Consider the following 20,629-nt stretch of genomic DNA (forward strand, 5'->3'; position numbering starts at 1 on the left):
CTATTTCTAGTGTGTGTGATAGGATTAGGGATTGCGGTCGGCAGAGCTCCCACATCCCAGAGCTTGTCCTGTTTGAGGTTTAACTATCAGGTCATTCCTGGTGCTCCTAACCACCAGGTCATAACAGTACAGCTGGCCCAAAGTATTAATGCATCTCAATAGAGGGATAAGAGAGGCTCTGAGACCATTTTTTTTTCTTTGCACTGTGTTTTGTCTTTCTTTTCCCCTAGACCTTTGGGTGGTTCAGGACACAGGTGTAGAGATGGACATTCAAGGTCTGTCCTCTTGTGTGGATCATCTCACTGCAAGGGTACAAAACATTCAAGATTTTGTGGTTCAGAATCCTATGTTAGAGCCTAGAATTCCTATTCCTGATTTATTTTCTGGGAATAGAGCTAAGTTTCTGAATTTCAAAAATAATTGTAAACGGTTTCTAGCTTTGAAACCCCGCTCCTCTGGTGACCCCGCTCAACAAGTAAAAATCATTATTTCTTTGTTGCGTGGTGACCCTCAAGACTGGGCATTTTCACTTGCGCCAGGAGATCCTGCATTGCGTGATGTTGATGCATTTTTTCTGGCGCTTGGATTGCTTTATGATGAACCAAATTCCGTGGATCAGGCAGAGAAAATCTTGCTGGCATTGTGTCAGGGTCAGGATGAAGCGGAGGTGTACTGTCAGAAGTTTAGAAAGTGGTCTGTGCTTACTCAGTGGAATGAATGTGCCCTGGCGGCAATTTTCAGAAAGGGTCTTTCTGAAGCCCTTAAGGATGTCATGGTGGGATTTCCCACGCCTGCTGGTCTGAATGAGTCTATGTCCTTGGCCATTCAGATCGATCGGCGCTTGCGTGAGCGCAAAGCTGTGCACCATTTGGCGGTGTTCTCTGAGAATAGGCCTGAGCCTATGCAATGTGATAGGACTTTGACTAGAGCTGAACGGCAAGAACACAGATGTCGGAATGGGCTGTGTTTTTACTGTGGTGATTCCACTCATGCTATCTCCGATTGTCCTAAGCGCACTAAGCAGTTCACTAGGTCTGCCACCATTGGTACGGTACAGTCGAAATTTCTTTTGTCCGTTACTCTGATTTGCTCTCTGTCGTCCTATTCTGTTATGGCATTTGTGGATTCAGGCGCTGCCCTGAATTTGATGGACTTAGAGTTTGCCAGGCGCTGTGGTTTTCTCTTGGAGCCCTTGCAGTATCCTATTCCATTGAGAGGAATTGATGCTATGCCTTTGGCCAAGAATAAACCTCAGTACTGGACTTATTTGACCATGTACATGGCTCCTGCACATCAGGAGGATATTCGCTTTTTGGTGTTGCATAATCTGCATGATGTGGTCGTTTTGGGGTTGCCATGGCTACAGGTCCATAATCCAGTATTGGATTGGAAATCTATGTCTGTGTCCGGCTGGGGTTGTCAAGGGGTACATGGTGATGTTCCATTGTTGTCAATTTCGCCTTCCACTCCTTCTGAAGTCCCAGAGTTTTTATCAGATTACCGGGATGTATTTGAGGAGCCCAAATCCGGTGCCCTACCTCCTCATAGGGATTGCGATTGTGCTATTAATTTGATTCCCGGTAGTAAGTTTCCTAAGGGCCGACTGTTTAATTTATCTGTGCCAGAGCACGCTGCTATGCGGAGCTATATAAAGGAATCCTTGGAGAAGGGTCATATTCGCCCGTTGTCGTCACCATTGGGAGCAGGGTTCTTTTTTGTGGCCAAGAAGGATGGCTCTTTAAGACCTTGTATTGATTACCGCCTTCTTAATAAGATCACAGTCAAATTTCAGTATCCTTTGCCGCTGATGTCTGATCGGTTTGCTCGGATTAAGGGGGCTAGTTGGTTCACCAAGATAGATCTTCGAGGGGCGTATAATCTTGTGTGAATTAAACAGGGCGATGAATGAAAAACAGCATTTAATACGCCCGAGGGCCATTTTGAGTACCTGGTTATGCCATTCGGGCTTTCTAATGCTCCATCTGTGTTTCAGTCCTTTATGCATGACATCTTCCGAGAGTACCTGGATAGATTCATGATTGTATATTTGGATGACATTTTGGTCTTTTCGGATGATTGGGAGTCTCATGTGAAGCAGGTCAGAATGGTGTTCCAGGTCCTTCGTGCGAATTCCTTGTTTGTGAAGGGGTCTAAGTGTCTCTTTGGTGTTCAGAAGGTTTCGTTTTTGGGTTTCATTTTTTCCCCTTCTACTATCGAGATGGACCCTGTTAAGGTCCAGGCCATTTATGATTGGACTCAGCCGACATCGGTGAAGAGCCTACAGAAGTTCCTGGGCTTTGCTAATTTTTACCGTCGCTTCATTGCTAATTTTTCTAGTGTTGCTAAACCGTTGACTGATTTTGACCAAGAAAGGTGCTGATGTGGTCAATTGGTCCTCTGCGGCTGTAGAGGCTTTTCAGGAGTTGAAGCGTCGTTTTTCTTCTGCCCCTGTGCTGTGCCAGCCATATGTTTCGCTCCCGTTTCAGGTCGAGGTTGATGCTTCTGAGATTGGAGCAGGGGCTGTTTTGTCGCAAAGAAGTTCTGATGGCTCGGTGATGAAACCTTGTGCCTTCTTTTCTAGAAAATTCTCGCCTGCTGAGCGCAATTATGATGTTGGCAATCGAGAGTTGTTGGCCATGAAGTGGGCATTCGAGGAGTGGCGACATTGGCTTGAAGGAGCTAAACATCGCGTGGTGGTCTTGACGGATCACAAGAATTTGACTTATCTCGAGTCTGCCAAACGGTTGAATCCTAGACAGGCTCGATGGTCGCTCTTTTTCTCCCGTTTTGATTTTGTGGTTTCATACCTTCCGGGATCTAAGAATGTGAAGGCTGATGCCCTGTCAAGGAGTTTTGTGCCTGACTCTCCGGGTGTTCCGGAGCCGGCGGGTATTCTTAAAGAGGGGGTAATTTTGTCTGCCATCTCCCCTGATTTGCGGCGCGTGCTGCAGAAGTTTCAGGCTGATAGACCTGACCGTTGTCCAACGGAGAAACTGTTTGTCCCTGATAGATGGACTAGTAGAGTTATCTCTGAGGTTCATTGTTCGGTGTTGGCTGGTCATCCTGGAATCTTTGGTACCAGAGAGTTGGTGGCTAGATCCTTTTGGTGGCCTTCTTTGTCACGGGATGTGCGTTCTTTTGTGCAGTCCTGTGGGACTTGTGCTCGGGCTAAGCCCTGCTGTTCTCGTGCCAGTAGGTTGCTTTTGCCCTTGCCGGTCCCGAAGAGGCCCTGGACGCATATTTCCATGGATTTTATTTCTGATCTCCCTGTTTCTCAAAGGATGTCGGTCATTTGGGTGGTTTGTGATCGCTTCACTAAGATGGTCCGTTTGGTACCCTTGTCTAAATTACCTTCCTCCTCTGATTTGGTGCCATTGTTTTTCCAGCATGTGGTTCGTTTGCATGGCATTCCGCAGAACATCGTCTCGGACAGAGGTTCCCAGTTTGTTTCAAGGTTTTGGCGGTCCTTTTGTGCTAAGATGGGCATTGATTTGTCTTTTTCTTCGGCTTTCCATCCTCAGACTAATGGCCAAACCAAACGAACTAATCAGACTTTGGAAACATATCTGAGATGCTTTGTTTCTGCTGATCAGGATGATTGGGTGTCCTTCTTGCCTTTGGCTGAGTTCGCCCTTAATAATCGGGCCAGCTCGGCTACTTTGGTTTCTCCTTTTTTCTGCAATTCTGGTTTCCATCCTCGTTTCTCTTCAGGGCAAGTTGAGCCTTCGGACTGTCCTGGTGTGGATACTGTGGTGGACAGGTTGCAGCAGATTTGGACTCATGTGGTGGACAATTTGACATTGTCCCAGGAGAAGGCTCAACGTTTCGCTAACCGCCGGCGCTGTGTTGGTCCCCGACTTCGGGTTGGGGATTTGGTTTGGTTGTCATCTCGTCATGTTCCTATGAAGGTTTCCTCTCCTAAGTTTAAGCCTCGTTTCATTGGGCCATATAAGATTTCTGAAATTCTTAATCCTGTGTCATTTCGTTTGGACCTTCCAGCTTCTTGTGCCATCCATAATGTGTTCCATAGGTCGTTGTTGCGGAGATACGTGGCGCCTATGGTTCCCTCCGTTGATCCTCCTGCCCCGGTGTTGGTCGAGGGGGAGTTGGAGTATGTGGTGGAGAAGATTTTGGATTCTCGTGTTTCAAGACGGAAACTCCAGTACCTGGTCAGGTGGAAGGGTTATGGTCAGGAGGATAATTCCTGGGTTTTTGCCTCTGATGTTCATGCTGCCGATCTAGTTCGTGCCTTTCATTTGGCTCATCCTGATCGGCCTGGGGGCTCTGGTGAGGGTTCGGTGACCCCTCCTCAAGGGGGGGGGGTACTGTTGTGAATTCTGTTGTCGAGCTCCCTCCTGTGGTCGTGAATGGTACTTCGGTGAGTTCTGAGTTCGGTTAGCACCCTTTATACGAGCAGTCCTAAATAAAGCAGGTGTATGTCAATTGTTCGTTGAGCCCACCAGGGCTCATACTCTCCATCCAGAAGATCCATCTACATTCTCGCTGGAGGATCTTGTTGTCCCAGTCACCCTGTGTTGTGAATTCTGTTGTCGAGCTCCCTCCTGTGGTCGTGAATGGTACTTCGGTGAGTTTTGTCCGTGGGCTCCCTCTGGTGGCTGTGAGTGGAGCTGCTGCTTCTGAGGTTCCTTACACAGGTGACGGGGTTTATCCTTTGGTTTGCTGCTCTATTTAACTCCACTTAGATCGTTACTCCATGCCAGCTGTCAATGTTTCTGCATTGCTTCAGTTCGCTCTTGGATCTTTCTGAGACCTGTCTCTTCCTGGTAGAAGCTAAGTCCCCGTTTGTTATTTTCTGTTCATGGTTTTCTAGTCCAGCTTGCTTTCATTATTTTGTCTTGCTAGCTGGAAGCTCTGGGATACAGGGTGGCGCCTCCGCACCGTGAGTCGGTGCGGGGGTCTTTTTGCACACTCTGCGTGGTCTTTTGTAGTTTTTGTGCTGACCGCAAAGATACCTTTCCTATCCTCTGTCTATTTAGTTAGTCTGGCCTCCCTGTGCTAAAACCTGTTTCATTTCTGTGTTTGTGACTTTCATCTTAACTCACAGTTAATATATGTGGGGGGCTGCCTTTTCCTTTGGGGAATTTCTCTGAGGCAAGGTAGGCTTTACTTTCTTTCTCTAGGGCTAGCTAGTTCTTAGGCTGTGACGAGGCGCCTAGGGAGCGTCAGGAGCGCTCCACGGCTATTTCTAGTGTGTGTGATAGGATTAGGGATTGCGGTCAGCAGAGCTCCCACATCCCAGAGCTTGTCCTGTTTGAGGTTTAACTATCAGGTCATTCCTGGTGCTCCTAACCACCAGGTCATAACAACCCTGTCTAATGGAGGGATATACTACCTCAATGATTTTAAACGAGATACAGTCAACATCCCCGTTATGTACAGAATTAGCATGCCTAGCTAACGGGGAATCTCGCTTATGTCTTATGTCTCCTAAATGCTCGCCCATTCTGACCCGCAGCTGTCGCTTTGTTTTGCCTACGTAGTCCATAGGGCAGGAGCACGTGCAGACAAACAACACCTTCCATTTGCAGTTGCCAAATTGTCTATTTTTATATATCCTTTTTGTCACAGAGCTCTGGAAAGTGGTAGATGGTGCAATGTAATCACAGAAACTACAGTGACCACATCTGAAGGTCCCCAAAGATCTATTCACCAGCCATGTCTCTTTCGTTTTTGGTGGATTATAATGGCTATTCACCACCATATCTCTCTGGAATATCACTCTGGAATGTCCCCACCCAATATGCCGAAAGGACAGCATTCTCTGAACATTACGGTACTTTGAACTATTAAGTATAGCGCCGCTACCTCCGCACGCTTACATCCACTTCCTAAGCCATTGCTGCTACACCCTAATTTATCCCCTGATGAGCCCCTATACTGGGACGGGGCGAAACGCGTAGGGATGGCGAGATGGGACGAACTACGTCACATATCCAGATAAGTTTTCTTTTTCATTTGTCATGGCAGACTGAGCATAGCACTTATTTATAAGAAAGCAATGAGGGATTGGCCTCAGCTGTTTTGGGCTCCTATATGCATTGGTCCCATCTAAATGAGATATACTATACGTGATACCTGATATAGCAGACATTTTTTCATTTGTTTTTTATTATTTTTTCTTTGTTTTTTTTGAGTATTTTGTTTATTTTTTATCTCAGACACCTGAAGATTTCTATATATGCCGAATCTGTATGGTATTTAGGGTGTAAATAAATAAATCACCCATACAAATGAGCTCTTATAAGAGATACATTGGACCAGGTATCGGATAATAATGAGGGATGGACCTCAGGTGCACTAACTGCACTGATTAATACACTACATATGGCATTCTGAGGTAGCAGATGGTTTCATGTGAAACTTAATGGTTAATAACTAGCATCGCTATTGTTTTCATTTTTCCTAATTTTTTATTTAATTTTTTCTTTGACTGCTAATTCTTTATAGCATGCATCTGAAGTGCTCTATATATGACTCTGAGGGTATGTACATATGACCACCTATTGAGTGAGCCCTTATATCTGCTATTTCGGATTTGAGATACACTGTATCAGGTATCGAACAGAGATATATACATTTCTTTTCATCTTGTTTAGTTTTTCTTATTTTTCTTTTCTAGTATTAGGTTTATTTTTTGTATAAGTCCTGTGTATAGGTCTGCCTCTATGACCTTTAGGTCATGACGTACTAACAAAAACAGTGACACATTAGTATACATACTAGAGGTATCTATTTTATGACCTCTTAGTGTCTCTGAGCACAGCATACCTGTGCTCTACTGTACCCTGGGTAAAAAAAATTTTTGTTGACTATTACCCGTTTACCATCATTCATGCTATAGAATACCTCTACTGATCAATATTTAGACCATTTGTTGATACAGCCCATGGGGTACATGCAACTCAGTGGACATTTACGCAGCACCATTTTGCTGCGTTGTTTTTAGTAGTTTTTTGTTACACTGTTTTTTTCACTTTTTTTCACTTTTTTTCACGTTTTTTTGTTAGTGTGACCCTTGGTCAATTTGTGTGTATGCTGTTGGGGTCTGGGCGTGGGTAGTTGGTAGGGCCCAGTAGGGCAAGAAGGGACAGTCGACGTGGAGCGGGGGCGCCATATCGAATTTTAGGGTGCCAACCTCTGCTGTTAGGTAGGCGAGAGCTACTATAGGGCCACCTAACAGGGACTGTGTCAGGAATACATTTGTTACCATTTCCTGAATTTTTCCTACCCCACTCGGACCCAGGTGGTTGATGTTGGTAGTCATACATTTAAGTACATTTAATGGTCTATGAGATTTTTAAATATTATTAATAAAATATTTTTTTAGGATATTGTGGTTTTTTTGGGGGGTGTTCAATTATCCAGAAAGACACAGGAGAATGAGGAGATGTATTGTCCAGCAAGACACCTGAGACTGATGAAGGGATCTATTGTACTGCATGACACTGGAGACTGATGAGATTTATTGTCTAGCAATAAACATGGGACAGAGGAGGAGATGTATTATCCAGTAAGACACCGGAGACTGAGAAGGAGATGTATTATCCAGTAAGACACCGGAGACTGAGGAGGAGATGTATTATCCAGCAAGACACCGGAGACTGAGGAGGAGATGTATTATCCAGTAAGACACCGGAGACTGAGGAGGAGATGTATTATCCAGCAAGACACCGGAGACTGAGGAGGAGATGTATTATCCAGCAAGACACCGGAGACTGAGGAGGAGATGTATTATCCAGCAAGACACCGGAGACTGAGGAGGAGATGTATTATCCAGCAAGACACCGGAGACTGAGAAGGAGATGTATTATCCAGTAAGACACCGGAGACTGAGGAGGAGATGTATTATCCAGCAAGACACCGGAGACTGAGGAGGAGATGTATTATCCAGCAAGACACCGGAGACTGAGGAGGAGATGTATTGTCCAGCAAGACACCGGAGACTGAGGAAAAGATGTATTATCCAGCAAGACACCGGAGACTGAGGAAAAGATGTATTATCCAGCAAGAAACTGGAGGTGGAGGAGGAGATGTATTATCCAGTAAGACACTAGAGGCAGCAACTAATACAATAGTATTTAATAGGGTAAAATGCAAGATTCTATATCTGGGCAAGGAATACAAAAATTACATCTACTAAATGGGAAGAATAGAACTAAGCAACAACACATGTGAAAGACTTGGGTAAACTAATAGATCACAGACTGCACATGAGCCAACAGTATGATGCAGAAGCAAAAAAGGCAAACACAGTTCTAGGATATATTAAGAGAGGCATTGAGTCTACAGAGTTTGAGTCATTATGGATGTGGTGATAACAAATGTGAACTCATATTGTAGTTATGTCCCCATATCCAGGTCTTCATATTGTAGATGATAGATGATAGAGGAACTCCAAAGGTGAACCCACTGGACCGTGACAGCGAACCTCGCCAGGGCGAGTAGACCTGGTGGACCATGCCCTATACAGGGAGCGTTAGGAGCAGGCCCAGGAGAGATTACTGCCACGGTAGCTGGTACCCAGGGACAGAGAGCTGAAATGTGAGCGGGAGCATGGAAAGACAGGAGGGTAGAATGACACAGAATGAGCACGGGAAAACGGACAAGACTGCAACGCAGACAGTTACGGCTGAGACACGAGAACACGGAGAAGTAGGAGACATTGACAGGCTGGAACGGCGGAGTAATGATAACACGGACGGGATGGAGACACTAAGACGGCCAAGACACTGGAACATGGGCTGGCTGGAGGCACAGGAAGACTGGCACTAGAAGAGAGCAAAGAGAAGGACAAAGATCAGAGTAGCAAAGTAGCACAGGTCAAAGGGCAGAGCAGACAAGCTGGGCAAGGAGACCACAGAGAGACGGGGAGCCAGAATCACTTGAAAAATACAAATGACAGGCACTGTCAGGAGGAAGAGGCGGACTAATAAACAGAGCGGCGGAGTACCTTCCGGGTCGGGGTCCTCCAGGTCATAGAGGAAGCTGGAAGGAGTGGCCAAGATCAGGACAGGAAGTGTGCGCGTGCTCCACTGAAGCCAGTGTGCACACGCATCCGACGGAGAGCAGGAGCCGGGGGACGAGCAGGAGCGTGCCGGGACGCCGCAGGACGGTAAGTATAGTGGGAGTCGGGGATAAGCGGCGAGAGAGGCGGTGGCGTGACAGTAGATATGTTCCCATCCAGGTCACCATATTGTAGAAATGTTAGCATCTAGGTTCCCATATTGTAGTTATATCCCCATCCAGGTCCCTATATTGTAGTTATGTCCCCATCCAGGTCCCCATATTGTAGTTATGTCCCCATCCAGGCCCCCATATTGTAGATATGACCCCATCCAGGCCCCCATATTGTAGATTTGTCCCCAAATTGTACATATGACACCATCCAGGTCCCCATATTGGTAGATAACGAAGAGGAAAAATCCAGTGTAGAAGCAGGTAAATAAAATGCCCAATTTTATTGGAGAAATAAATCAAATACATAAACCATTGTAAGTGCGGTTCTGGTCACAGTGGATACAACCAACGCGTTTCAGATACAACTGTCAGTTGTATCCACTGTGACCAGAACCACACTTACCATGTTTTTATGGATGCAATTTATTTCTTCAATAAAATTGGACATTTTCTTTATCTGCTTCTACGCTGGATTTTTCCTCTTAGTTTGCCTCAGCCGGATCCTAGTTTTTTTTGTGAACCTTCCCAGCAGGATTGTGGGATTGTGGCTGCATCAACGGTGAGCTGACTCTCCTTTTTCTCCTTCTCCACTTGTTTCCATAGTTTTGTTATATTCCAATCCAGGTTCTCATATTGTTGTCATGTCCCCATATCAGGTCCCCATATCGTAATTATATCCCCATCAAGGTTCTCATATTGTTGTCATGTCCCCATATTCATGTCCCCATATCAGGTCCCCATGTTGTAGTTATGTCCCCATATTGTAGTTATGTCCACATATCCAGGTCCCCATATTGTAGTCATGTCCCCATATCCAGGTCTCCATATTGTAATTATGTCCCCATCCAGGTCCTCATATTGTAGTTATGTCCTCATATTGTAGTTATGGGTTCATACAGGTCCCCATATTGCAGGTATGTCCCCGTATTGTAGTTATGTCCCCATATCAGGTCCCCATATTGTAGTTATGTCCCCATCCAGGTCCCTATATTGTAGTTATGACCCCATATCCAGTTCTCCCCATATTGTAGTCATGTCCCCATCCAGGTCCCCATAGTCATGTCCTCATATCCAGGTCCCCATATTGTAGTCATGTCCCCATATCCAGGTCCTCATATTGTAGTTATGTCCTCATATTGTAGTTATGGGTTCATACAGGTCCCCATATTGCAGGTATGTCCCTGTATTGTAGTTATGTCCCCATCCAGGTCCCTATATTGTAGTTATGACCCCATATCCAGTTCTCCCCATATTGTAGTTATGTCCCCATCCAGGTCCCCATAGTCATGTCCTCATATCCAGGTCCCCATATTGTAGTCATGTCCCCATATCCAGGTCCTCATATTGTAGTTATGTCCTCATATTGTAGTTATGGGTTCATACAGGTCCCCATATTGCAGGTATGTCCCTGTATTGTAGTTATGTCCCCATCCAGGTCCCTATATTGTAGTTATGACCCCATATCCAGTTCTCCCCATATTGTAGTCATGTCCCCATCCAGGTCCCCATAGTCATGTCCTCATATCCAGGTCCCCATATTGTAGTCATGTCCCCATATCCAGGTCCTCATATTGTAGTTATGTCCTCATATTGTAGTTATGGGTTCATACAGGTCCTCATATTGCAGGTATGTCCCCGTATTGTAGTTATGTCCCCATCCAGGTCCCTATATTGTAGTTATGACCCCATATCCAGTTCTCCCCATATTGTAGTTATGTCCCCATTCAGGTCCCCATAGTCATGTCCCCATATCCGGTGACCGACTGGATAGTGCCATAAACCATATGAATACACTTATCCAGAGAAGGGCATGTCGGAACACCTTACTCTTGATCTCCAGTGTCATGCAGGCCTGCAATGCTGCTTACATGCAGGCTATGCAGCAGAGTCGGTATTTTCAGCAGACAGTGGCGGCATATCCACCTGTGCCAACACTGTCATGCTTGACCTCAATGCCGAGCTCTGCTGCATACCACTGCACGGCCACCTCCATTCCAAGCACTGCCGGACACCACTACAGCACCACCACCATGCTGAGTGCTGTTGGACAGCCCACCGCCACCACCATGACATCTACTGCTCCTGCTTGGACCTCCTCCACTGCCACCACCATGCAGCAGCAGGACCCTGGCAAGGCCTTCCGCTCCACCACCACGATGCAGCAGGATCCAGGCATGGCCTTCCCTACCACCATGCAGCAGCAGGACCCTGTTATGGCCTTCCGCTCCACCACCACGAGGCAGCAGGACCCAGGCATGGCCTTCCCCACCACCATGCAGCAGCAGGACCCTGGCATGGCCTTCCGCTCCACCACCACGAGGCAGCAGGACCCAGGCATGGCCTTCCCCACTACCATGCAGCAGCAGGACCCTGGCATGGCCTTCCGCTCCACCACCACGATGCAGCAGGATCCAGGCATGGCCTTCCCTACCACCATGCAGCAGCAGGACCCTGGCATGGCCTTCCGCTCCACCACCACGATGCAGCAGGACCCTGGCATGGCCTTCCACTCCACCATCACGATGCAGCCGGACCCTGGCATGGCCTTCCGCTCTACGAGCACGATGCAGCAGGTCTCTGGGATGGCTGTCCGCCCTACGAGCACAATGCAGCAGCAGCAGCCGGACCCTGACAGGTCGCCCACCACGACCAGGCCGCGACAAATGAGCCCACCGAGGCTCCCCAGACTATGTAGATCCCAAAAAGGGAAAAAAATAAAAAGCAGCGGACTATCTGTATTCCTCCCCCCTCACCTCCCAATGTGTCTGTAATGTCAGGTTGCCTCACCCTTCCAGTGTGTCTCAGGCCTCTCGCGTCAAGCCTCATCCCCGAACTCCCAGACCCCACTACTTTAATTACCCCTTCTCCTGCCACCCCTGCATTGTCCACACACAGGCACCGTTAAATTTAGTTTTTTGTTAAAAAATAAATAATGTTTTTTGCCCCCAATAATGTTAGGTTATTTGTGTATTTCACTTTGTGTGTTTGGCATAGAGCTACGAGGTGGCAAAAAAATATTACTAGTATTTTCTCCATAATCACTTCAGTCTGATTAATCTGTGTTGCAGACTGAAGAGAAAATGGCGGTAATACAAAGCAGAACTATACTCAACAGGTCATGTATTAAAAAACTCATTTGTTATAACACCTGACCTGGTGAGTAGAGAACTGCCTTGTATTAACCTCCATATTTTCTTCAGTGCACGTAATCTCTTTCACACAAACTGAAGAGACGATGGAGGTCATACAAGGCATATCTATACGCACCTGGACATGTGTCAGAAATACTGAATTCATGAGGCTGTTATTTGGGCATCATGAATTCATTATTTATGACACCTGACTTGATGAGTATAGATCTGCTTTGTATTATACCTCCATCGTCTCTTCAGTCTGCGTCCAATAGATACTGCAGAACAGAATCAGGATGTAATGGCGTCAACTACCTTAACACTAGCAACCTAGGTGGTTTTTAGAGGAAATACATAGGAGACTCGGTCAAGATATACAAACACGTAGTTTATTAACAAAAAATATTACCAACTTTTAAAACATAACTGGTACAGACCCAAACCCAACAGGACATTTTACACAATAATGTCTTGCCATGCCACACGTCCAATATCAGAATCAAAATAGGCAGCAAATTGGTCCCGCATGTGGCCAACTTCAGCAGTTGACCGCAGCGGGTGATGCTGGTAATCTGGCAATGGGTTTCCAACTGGTTCATCCAGTTCAATGTTGGGTCGCTCCTTAGCCATTATGTAATTGTGGAGAACCACACAGGCGTTGACCACCTCATCGACTGTCTCGATTTTTAGATTAATGGCTGTCCCAAGAATGCGCCATTTTGAGACAAGAATCCCAAAGGCACACTCTACTGTTCTTCGGGCCCTGGTTGTCAGAACTTCCGAACCCCAAGAGTGAACCCACAGTACCGCGACAACGAACCTCCCAATGGCGAGCTTACCAGATGGACCACCCCCTATACAGGGAGCGTTAGGGGCAGACCCGAGGGAGACTATTGCCATGGAAGCTGATACCGGGGAACAGGAAGCAGGAGAGGAAGGACGCGGAAGTGGCTAAGGCGGAGACACAGGACTGAGTGACAGTGACTGAAACACAGAGTGGACTGGATATGGCGGACGACCAGGACAGACAGGGAATGGTGGAGACACAGGACGGACTGGATATGGCGGACGACCAGGACAGGCAGGGAATGGCGGGGACACAGGACGGACTGGATATCATGAACGGCCAGGACAGGCAGGGAATGGCAGAGACACAGGACGGAGCAAGGTATAGAGGACCTGGGTCAAATGAGGACAATTGACAAACAGGCAAAGAGCAGAGGAAGGAATTACCTTATATACAAGACATGCTAAAGGACTTCCGGGTCAGAGTCCTCCCAGGATCGAAGAGAAAAGGTATGGAGCGCCTGTAGTTCAGGAAATCGAGGTGCGCGTGCGCAGAGAGGTGCTGGAGCAAGGAGTGCGCATGTGCACCCGCCGAGAACCAGGAAGAGGACGTGTGCCGGCACGAGGAGCGCGCCGCCGTGGGTGAGAAGAAGCGGAGAAGACGGCGGCGGACCCGGCAGCTGGAGGAACAGGAGGAGCACGCCGGAGAAGCAGGTAAGTATGAGCTGAAGCGGCGATGGACCCGGCAGCAGAGGCGGCCGTGACACTGGTCAGTCTGTAGTTATACATCCTTTTAGTGTGGTTCAAGTCCTGACTGGAATATGGCTTTAGAAGGTTTTCACACATCTGAAAGGTCTCATTCCCAACCATAACAAATGGCATCGGTGGGCCTTGAGTGTTGGGCAGAGGTCGTGGCAGTGGAAAATTAAAATGTTTGCCATACACACGGCGGCCCATATCAGAGTTCTTGAAAGTCTGTGAGTCATTGCCACGGCCAAAAGCTCCAATGTCCACGGCGATGAAGCGACAGTCCGCATCTGCGATTGCCATGAGCACAACAGAAAAATATTTTTTGTAGTTGAAGTACTCCGATCCAGTTCTGGCGAGTTTGATAATGCGTATGTGCTTTCCAGCCACCGCTCCCAAACAGTTGGGGAAATCACACACGCTCCAGAATTTTTCGGCAATTTCCATCCACATTTCCGCACTGGGTAGGGGTATAAATTCATCCCGGAGAACGTTCCACAAAGCCCAGCAGGGTGGAAATTCCAAGCCGGTACTGAAAGTGGAGGGATGATAAGCTCTCTCCGGTAGGCAGGAATCTGAAATAAAATAAAAAAATAAAATTACAATCAATCCTATTTATGCTGGTGTTTAGCTAAAGACATAAAGGAGAATACAAATAATACATAGCAGAACAATAATAATTATGACTGGCATTTGTTTAGAATTATTACGTACTTTGATGTAACAGGAGACGTCCCTCTGCAGGAATCGCTCTACGGAGCTGGGTGTCCTGTCTCCGGATGGCTCCTTGGACATGACCAAGCAAATCCCGGAAAGAGTCTTCAGACATCCTGGTATATTCCGGGAATTTGTCCGGGTTGACATTAAGCTCGCCATATAGTGTGTGATAGGCTCCACGGTCTCCCGGAGTTCAACAATGGGGTGTCTCCAAAAATGCCTACGCCGTGTCCTTCTCTGTCGTTCTTTATTTCTTTGTTACTCCCAAGCAAAACGCACAGGCAATAAACAGCTTGATGCTTAAATCCAAGTTAAAATAAAAGCTCTCCATGCGAAGATCCATCATGACACAGGATACAGTAGCAAACTGTTAAGATTTCAGCAGTCCAAGGGTTTATATATAGATATAAGGGTTTATATATAGATATCTCATAATACACGCCCACTGTAGTCCCATTGGTGGTTTCTGTTTATCTAGATTTTTCTCCTGTTAAATTTTCCACCATGCGCACAGAAAACGCAAACGCATGCAAAATGCATGAAAAAGCCGCATTTTTTTAACCGCATGCGTTACCATATGCGTCTAAAAAATGCTGCGTTTGTATGCGTTTTCATGCGGTTTTTCGTGCGCTTGAGGTTGCGGATTAAACGCTGCGGATTCTAATGCAAATGTGAAACTAGCCTTATATGGGCAAAAGAACACAGACATTGGACAGAGGAAGATTGGAAAAAAGTGTTATGGACAGACGAATCCAAGTTTGAGGTGTTTGAATCACACAGAAGAACATTTGTGAGATACAGAATAACTGAAAAGACGCTGGAAGAGTGTGACGCCATCTGTCAAGCATGGTGGAGGTAATGTGATAGTCTGGGGTTGCTTTGGTGCTGGTAAAGTGGTAGATTTGTACAAGGTAAAAGGGATTTTGAATAAGGAAGGCTCTCACTCCATTTTGTAATGCCATGCCATACCCTGTGGACAGCGCTTGATTGGAGCCAATTTCATCCTACAACAGGACAATGACCCAAAGCCACCTCCAAATTATGCAAGAACTATTTAGAGAAGAAGCAGCAGCTGGTATTCTATCTGTAATGGAGCGGCCAGCACAGTCACCGGATCTCAACCCCATTGAGCTGTTGTGGGAGCAGCTTGACCGTATGGTGCAAAAAGTGCCCATCAGCCAAACCGACTTGTGGAAGGTCTTCTGGAAGCATGGGGGGGGAATGTCTCCAGATTACCTCAGCAAATTAACTGCTAGAATGCCAATGGTCTGCAATGCTGGAATTGCTGCAAAGGAGCATTCTTTGACGAAAGCAAAGTTTGAAGGAGAAAATTATTATTTCAAATAAAAATCTTTTTTTCGAACCTTGTCAATGTAAGGACTAGATTTTACATTCATTTGGCAACTCATTGGATTAATAAAAGTGTGAGTTTTCATGGAAAACACAAAATTGTCTGGGTGACCCTAAACTTTTGAACGGTGGTGTATGTCACACAAAATACTTAATAAGTAACATTTCCCACATGTCTACTTTACATGAGCACAATTTTGGAACCAATTTTTTTTTCTTCTTAGGGAGGAATAAGGGTTAAAAGTTGACCAGCGATTTCTCATTTTTACAACAACATTTTTTTTTAGGGACAACATCTCATTTGAAGTCACCTTGATTGGTCTATATGATAGAAAATAACCAAAAGTGACACCATTCTAAAAATTGCAGCCCTCAAGGTGCGCAAAACCACATTCAAGAAGTTTATTAACCCTTCTGATACTTCACAGGAATTTTTGGAATGTTTAAAAAAAAAAAAACATTTAAGTTTTTTCATTAAAAAAATTACTTCAGCTCCAAATTATTTTTATTTTCCCAAGGGTAACAGGAGAAATTGGCCCCCTGAAAGTTATTGTGCAATTTGTTCTGAGTATGCTGATACCCCATATGAGGGAGGAATCATTGTTTTTGCGCATGGCAGAGCTCTGAAGGGACGGAGCGCCTGATTTAACTGTTATGGTTTGCAGGTGCCATGAACCACTGGGAGAGCCCATGAGGAGCCAAAACAGCAGACCCCCCATATGTGACCCCATTTTACAAACTGCACCTCTCGATTAATTCATCTAGGGGTGCAGTGATCATATTGACACCATGGGTGTCACAGAATTTTATACCATTGGGCAGCCATGCGGAAAGACTAGGGAGGAACGAAGCGCTATTTGCCTATTCAAGTGAAAGGGTCTGTGCACATGTCAATGTGTTTCCACAGACCGTGTGTCCATGGGCAAAACACGCTGACATGTCCGTTTTTTAATGCAGCATGGGCCACAAACATCCAGCACATGTGCATATGCATAACACGTCATCCATGTGACACGCATCGGCGCCAGAGAAGAAGCGTTACAGAAAGCGCTGTTCCCCGGCGCCGGGTGCTGAGCATGGCTCTCACCATTCTCCCCCGCTCTGCCGGCAATCGATGAATGATGAGAGCAGTTATTCTTCCCTGCTTGTGCCGATCGCTGGCAGAGCAGGGGAGAATGATGAGAGTCGTGTTCAGCACCAGAACCAGGAAACAGTGCTTACTGTAACGCTTTCCTGGTGCCTGTCCGTGTGGTACTGATGTGGCACATGCATGCCACACGTGTGCCACCAGTACTACACACACGGACACTGACATCTCAGGTACCGGAAATATCAGGCCGTGTGAAAGAGGCGTTATAGTGTGATTTTCTGTTTGGCTGCTATCACGCACTAAAAGACGCTATTTATTGCTAAAAATAGTTTTTGCATCACCATATTTTGAGAACTATAATTTTTCCATATTTTGGTCCACAGAGTCATGTGAGGTCTTGTCTTTTGCGGGACGAGTTGACATTTTTATTGGTACCATTTTCGGGCACATGACATTTTTTGATCGCTTTTTATTCCGATATTTGGGAGGCAGAATGAACAAAAACCAGCAATTCATGAATTTCTTTTGGGGGGGGGGGGGGGGGACTCAGAAGAGATTTATTATCCAGGAAAAGACCTCTGACTGAAGGGACGTTTTCTCTATTAACAAATAGTTACAATAATAGGAAGCAAACCGTGAAAATCTGGACTTGAGCAATAGAGCAGCACCTTCAAAATTGGTCTGGAAGATCATTTCAGGCAAAATAAATGCTGCTAGAAGCGGCTGTTCTAAATTCTGACAAGAGAGCACTGCTCATCTAACTCCAATGTTCTTACTATGGTGAGATCTCTGAGGAGGTTTCTTCTTCTGTTCTGTTCACCAAACACAAAGAAATATTCACCCTTAAGTCATTTATCTGAATATTCAGGGGTGAATTCTTACACCGAGCTGTGTATAGTTGTACACTTGGTCAATGACCCTAAGGTGAACCATATTCTGGACCATGTACATGTTGTACTTACCGCACAGCCCCATAGATGAGGGTTTACTGGTGGAGTTAGATTCAATGATCATGAGACCAGTGCTGTGGAACCACTGAATCTGGACAGCTGAAGGAGTATCGATCAGGTACATATTTCCTGTATCCACGATCTTATACCCATATTTCCTGACCATTGGCCAGGCGTTCCTTGAGTTTACAGCAACCTGTAAGAAAGAATATTTTAGTTACATTGTGGAGAAGAACTACGGTAATTAAGTGTTACGTATAACATGCTACCACCGATGAAAAGCCATCCCAAATGTATTGCCAATGACATACTGCCAGTGATAAACTGCCTAAGATGTGAAACTGAAAATAAATTATTAAAGCCATGCTCCGGAGAGATGCTGCCTGTGATTTACCGCCAGGAAGTTGCTGTCCTCAATCTACTGCTGGGAAGGTGCTGTCCTCAATCAACTGCCGAGAAGGTGCCGTCCTCAATCTACTGCTGGGAAGGTGCTATCCTCAATCTGCCGGGAAGGTGCTATCCTCAATCTACTGCCGGGAAGGTGCTGTCCTCAATCTACTGCTGGAAAGGTGCTGTCCTCAATCTACTGCCGGGAAGGTCCTGTCCTCAATCTACTGCTGGAAAGGTGCTGTCCTCAATCTACTGCCGGGAAGGTGCTATCCTCAATCTACGGTCGGGAAGATGCTGTCCTCAATCTACTGCCGAGAAGGTCCTGTCCTCAATCTACTGCCGGGAAGGTGCTATCCTCAATCAACTGCCGAGAAGGTGCCATCCTAAATCTACTGCCGGGAAGGTGCTGTCCTCAATCTACTGCCGGAAAGGTGCTGTCCTCAATCTACTGCTGGAAAGGTGCTGTCCTCAATCTACTGCCGGGAAGGTCCTGTCCTCAATCTACTGCCGCGAAGGTGCTATCCTCAATCTACTGCCGGGAAGGTGCTATCCTCAATCTACGGCCGGGAAGATGCTGTCCTCAATCTACTGCCGAGAAGGTCCTGTCCTCAATCTACTGCCGGGAAGGTGCTATCCTCAATCAACTGCCGAGAAGGTGCCATCCTAAATCTACTGCCGGGAAGGTGCTGTCCTCAATCTACTGCCGGAAAGGTGCTGTCCTCAATCTACTGCCGGGAAGGTGCTGTCCTCAATCTACTGCCGAGAAGGTCCTGTCCTCAATTTACTGCCGGGAAGGTGCTGTCCTCATTCTACTGCCGGGAAGGTGCTATCCTCAATCTACTGCCGGGAAAATGCTGTCCTCAATCTGCTGCCGGGAAGGTGCTGTCCTCAATCTGCTGCCGGGAAGATGCTGTCCTCAATCTTCTGCCGGGAAGGTGCTGTCCTCAATCTTCTGCCGGGAAGGTGCTGTCCTCAATCTTCTGCTGGGAAGATGCTGTCCTCAATCTGCTGCTGGGAAGGTGCTGTCCTCAATCTGCTGGCGGGAAGGTGCTGTCCTCAATCTTCTGCCAGGATGGTGCTGTCCTCAATCTGTTGCCAGGAAGGTGCTGTCCTCAATCTACTGCTGGGAAGGTGCTGTCCTCAATCTACTGCCAGGAAGGTGCTGACAACAACATACTACTGAGGACATCTGGGACAGGGGACCGCAAGCTGTGGCTCGAGACCACATGTGGCTCACAGGCCCATGATGTGTAGCTTGCAGATGTCTGCCAGCTTAGGCTACTTTCACACTAGCGTCGTACGACGCACGTCGCAATGCGTCATTTTGCAGAAAAAAATGCATCCTGCAAAGTTGTCTGCAGTATGCGTTTTTTCTCCATAGGCTTGTATTAGTGACGCATTGCGACGCATTGCCACACGTCGCAACAGTCATGCGACGGTTGCGTCGTGTTGTGGCGGAGCGTCGGCACCAAAAAACGTTGCATGTAACGTTTTTTGGTGCGTTGTGTCCACCATTTCCGATCCGCGCATGCGCGACCGGAACTCCGCCCCCTCCTCCCCGGAGCTTACAATGGGGCCGCGGATGCGTTGTAAAACTGCATCCGCTGCCCCTGTTGTTTTGCGCTTTCACAGCATGCGTCGGTACGTCGCCACAACGCATTGTGTCGTGCGACGCTAGTGTGAAAGTAGCCTTAATGCATTGATATCTGATCTAGCAAACTGCTATGAAGAGTAGGACTCCAGATGGTGCCTTTTCTGAGTAGGTGTGCTGTCCCCCCCAGAGATAATTACTATTCAGCTGTTTGGTTTGCATATCATCGGAGATAAGTTCTGCATTTGTTTGTTACCCACTAAATGTATTCTCTTGCTATGCCTTCATCTGATGGACAGTATTTGTTTAACTCTTGCTCTTGTTCGCTCCAATTAAGATGGTTCATACTGGGAGTGATTTCACGCTGCAGTTCATGGGTCACTTCCTCTAGGCAGCCATTTTTATAGCCTGAGTTGCTGTGTGACAGGGACCACTTCTGCTGGGCTTGTGAAATTATAATAGTACAGGGGGTATGATTGATGTAAGAGCACTCAATGGAGGTAAAGTAGGCACTTCTGGATGTAAGTATACTGCCTATAAAGAAGGGGCACAAGGTTTCGGTGTTCATTCTGTGGCATACCTTCGGCTATCTTTATACCATGCTCTACTTGCCACTACTGTGATCATAGGGGTGCGACCACCTTTCAGAGCTAAATATGGCTCTCAAGATGAGAAAGGT

At 46.6% G+C, this 20,629-nt stretch overlaps 1 protein-coding gene across 1 annotated transcript in view; it reads right to left on the minus strand.

Annotated features, from left to right (window-relative positions):
* The window catches only part of OTOG (otogelin), a 563,613-nt gene that overhangs the window by 149,063 nt on the left and 393,921 nt on the right, over positions 1-20,629 (minus strand). The window contains exon 33 of the mRNA XM_069768186.1: positions 17,982-18,165. Coding sequence (XP_069624287.1) covers positions 17,982-18,165 — 184 coding nt within the window. The remainder of the gene's footprint in view (positions 1-17,981; positions 18,166-20,629) is intronic.

Source organism: Ranitomeya imitator, chromosome 5 (assembly GCF_032444005.1).
Source record: "Ranitomeya imitator isolate aRanImi1 chromosome 5, aRanImi1.pri, whole genome shotgun sequence".
Classification (NCBI taxonomy): Eukaryota; Metazoa; Chordata; class Amphibia; order Anura; family Dendrobatidae; genus Ranitomeya; species Ranitomeya imitator.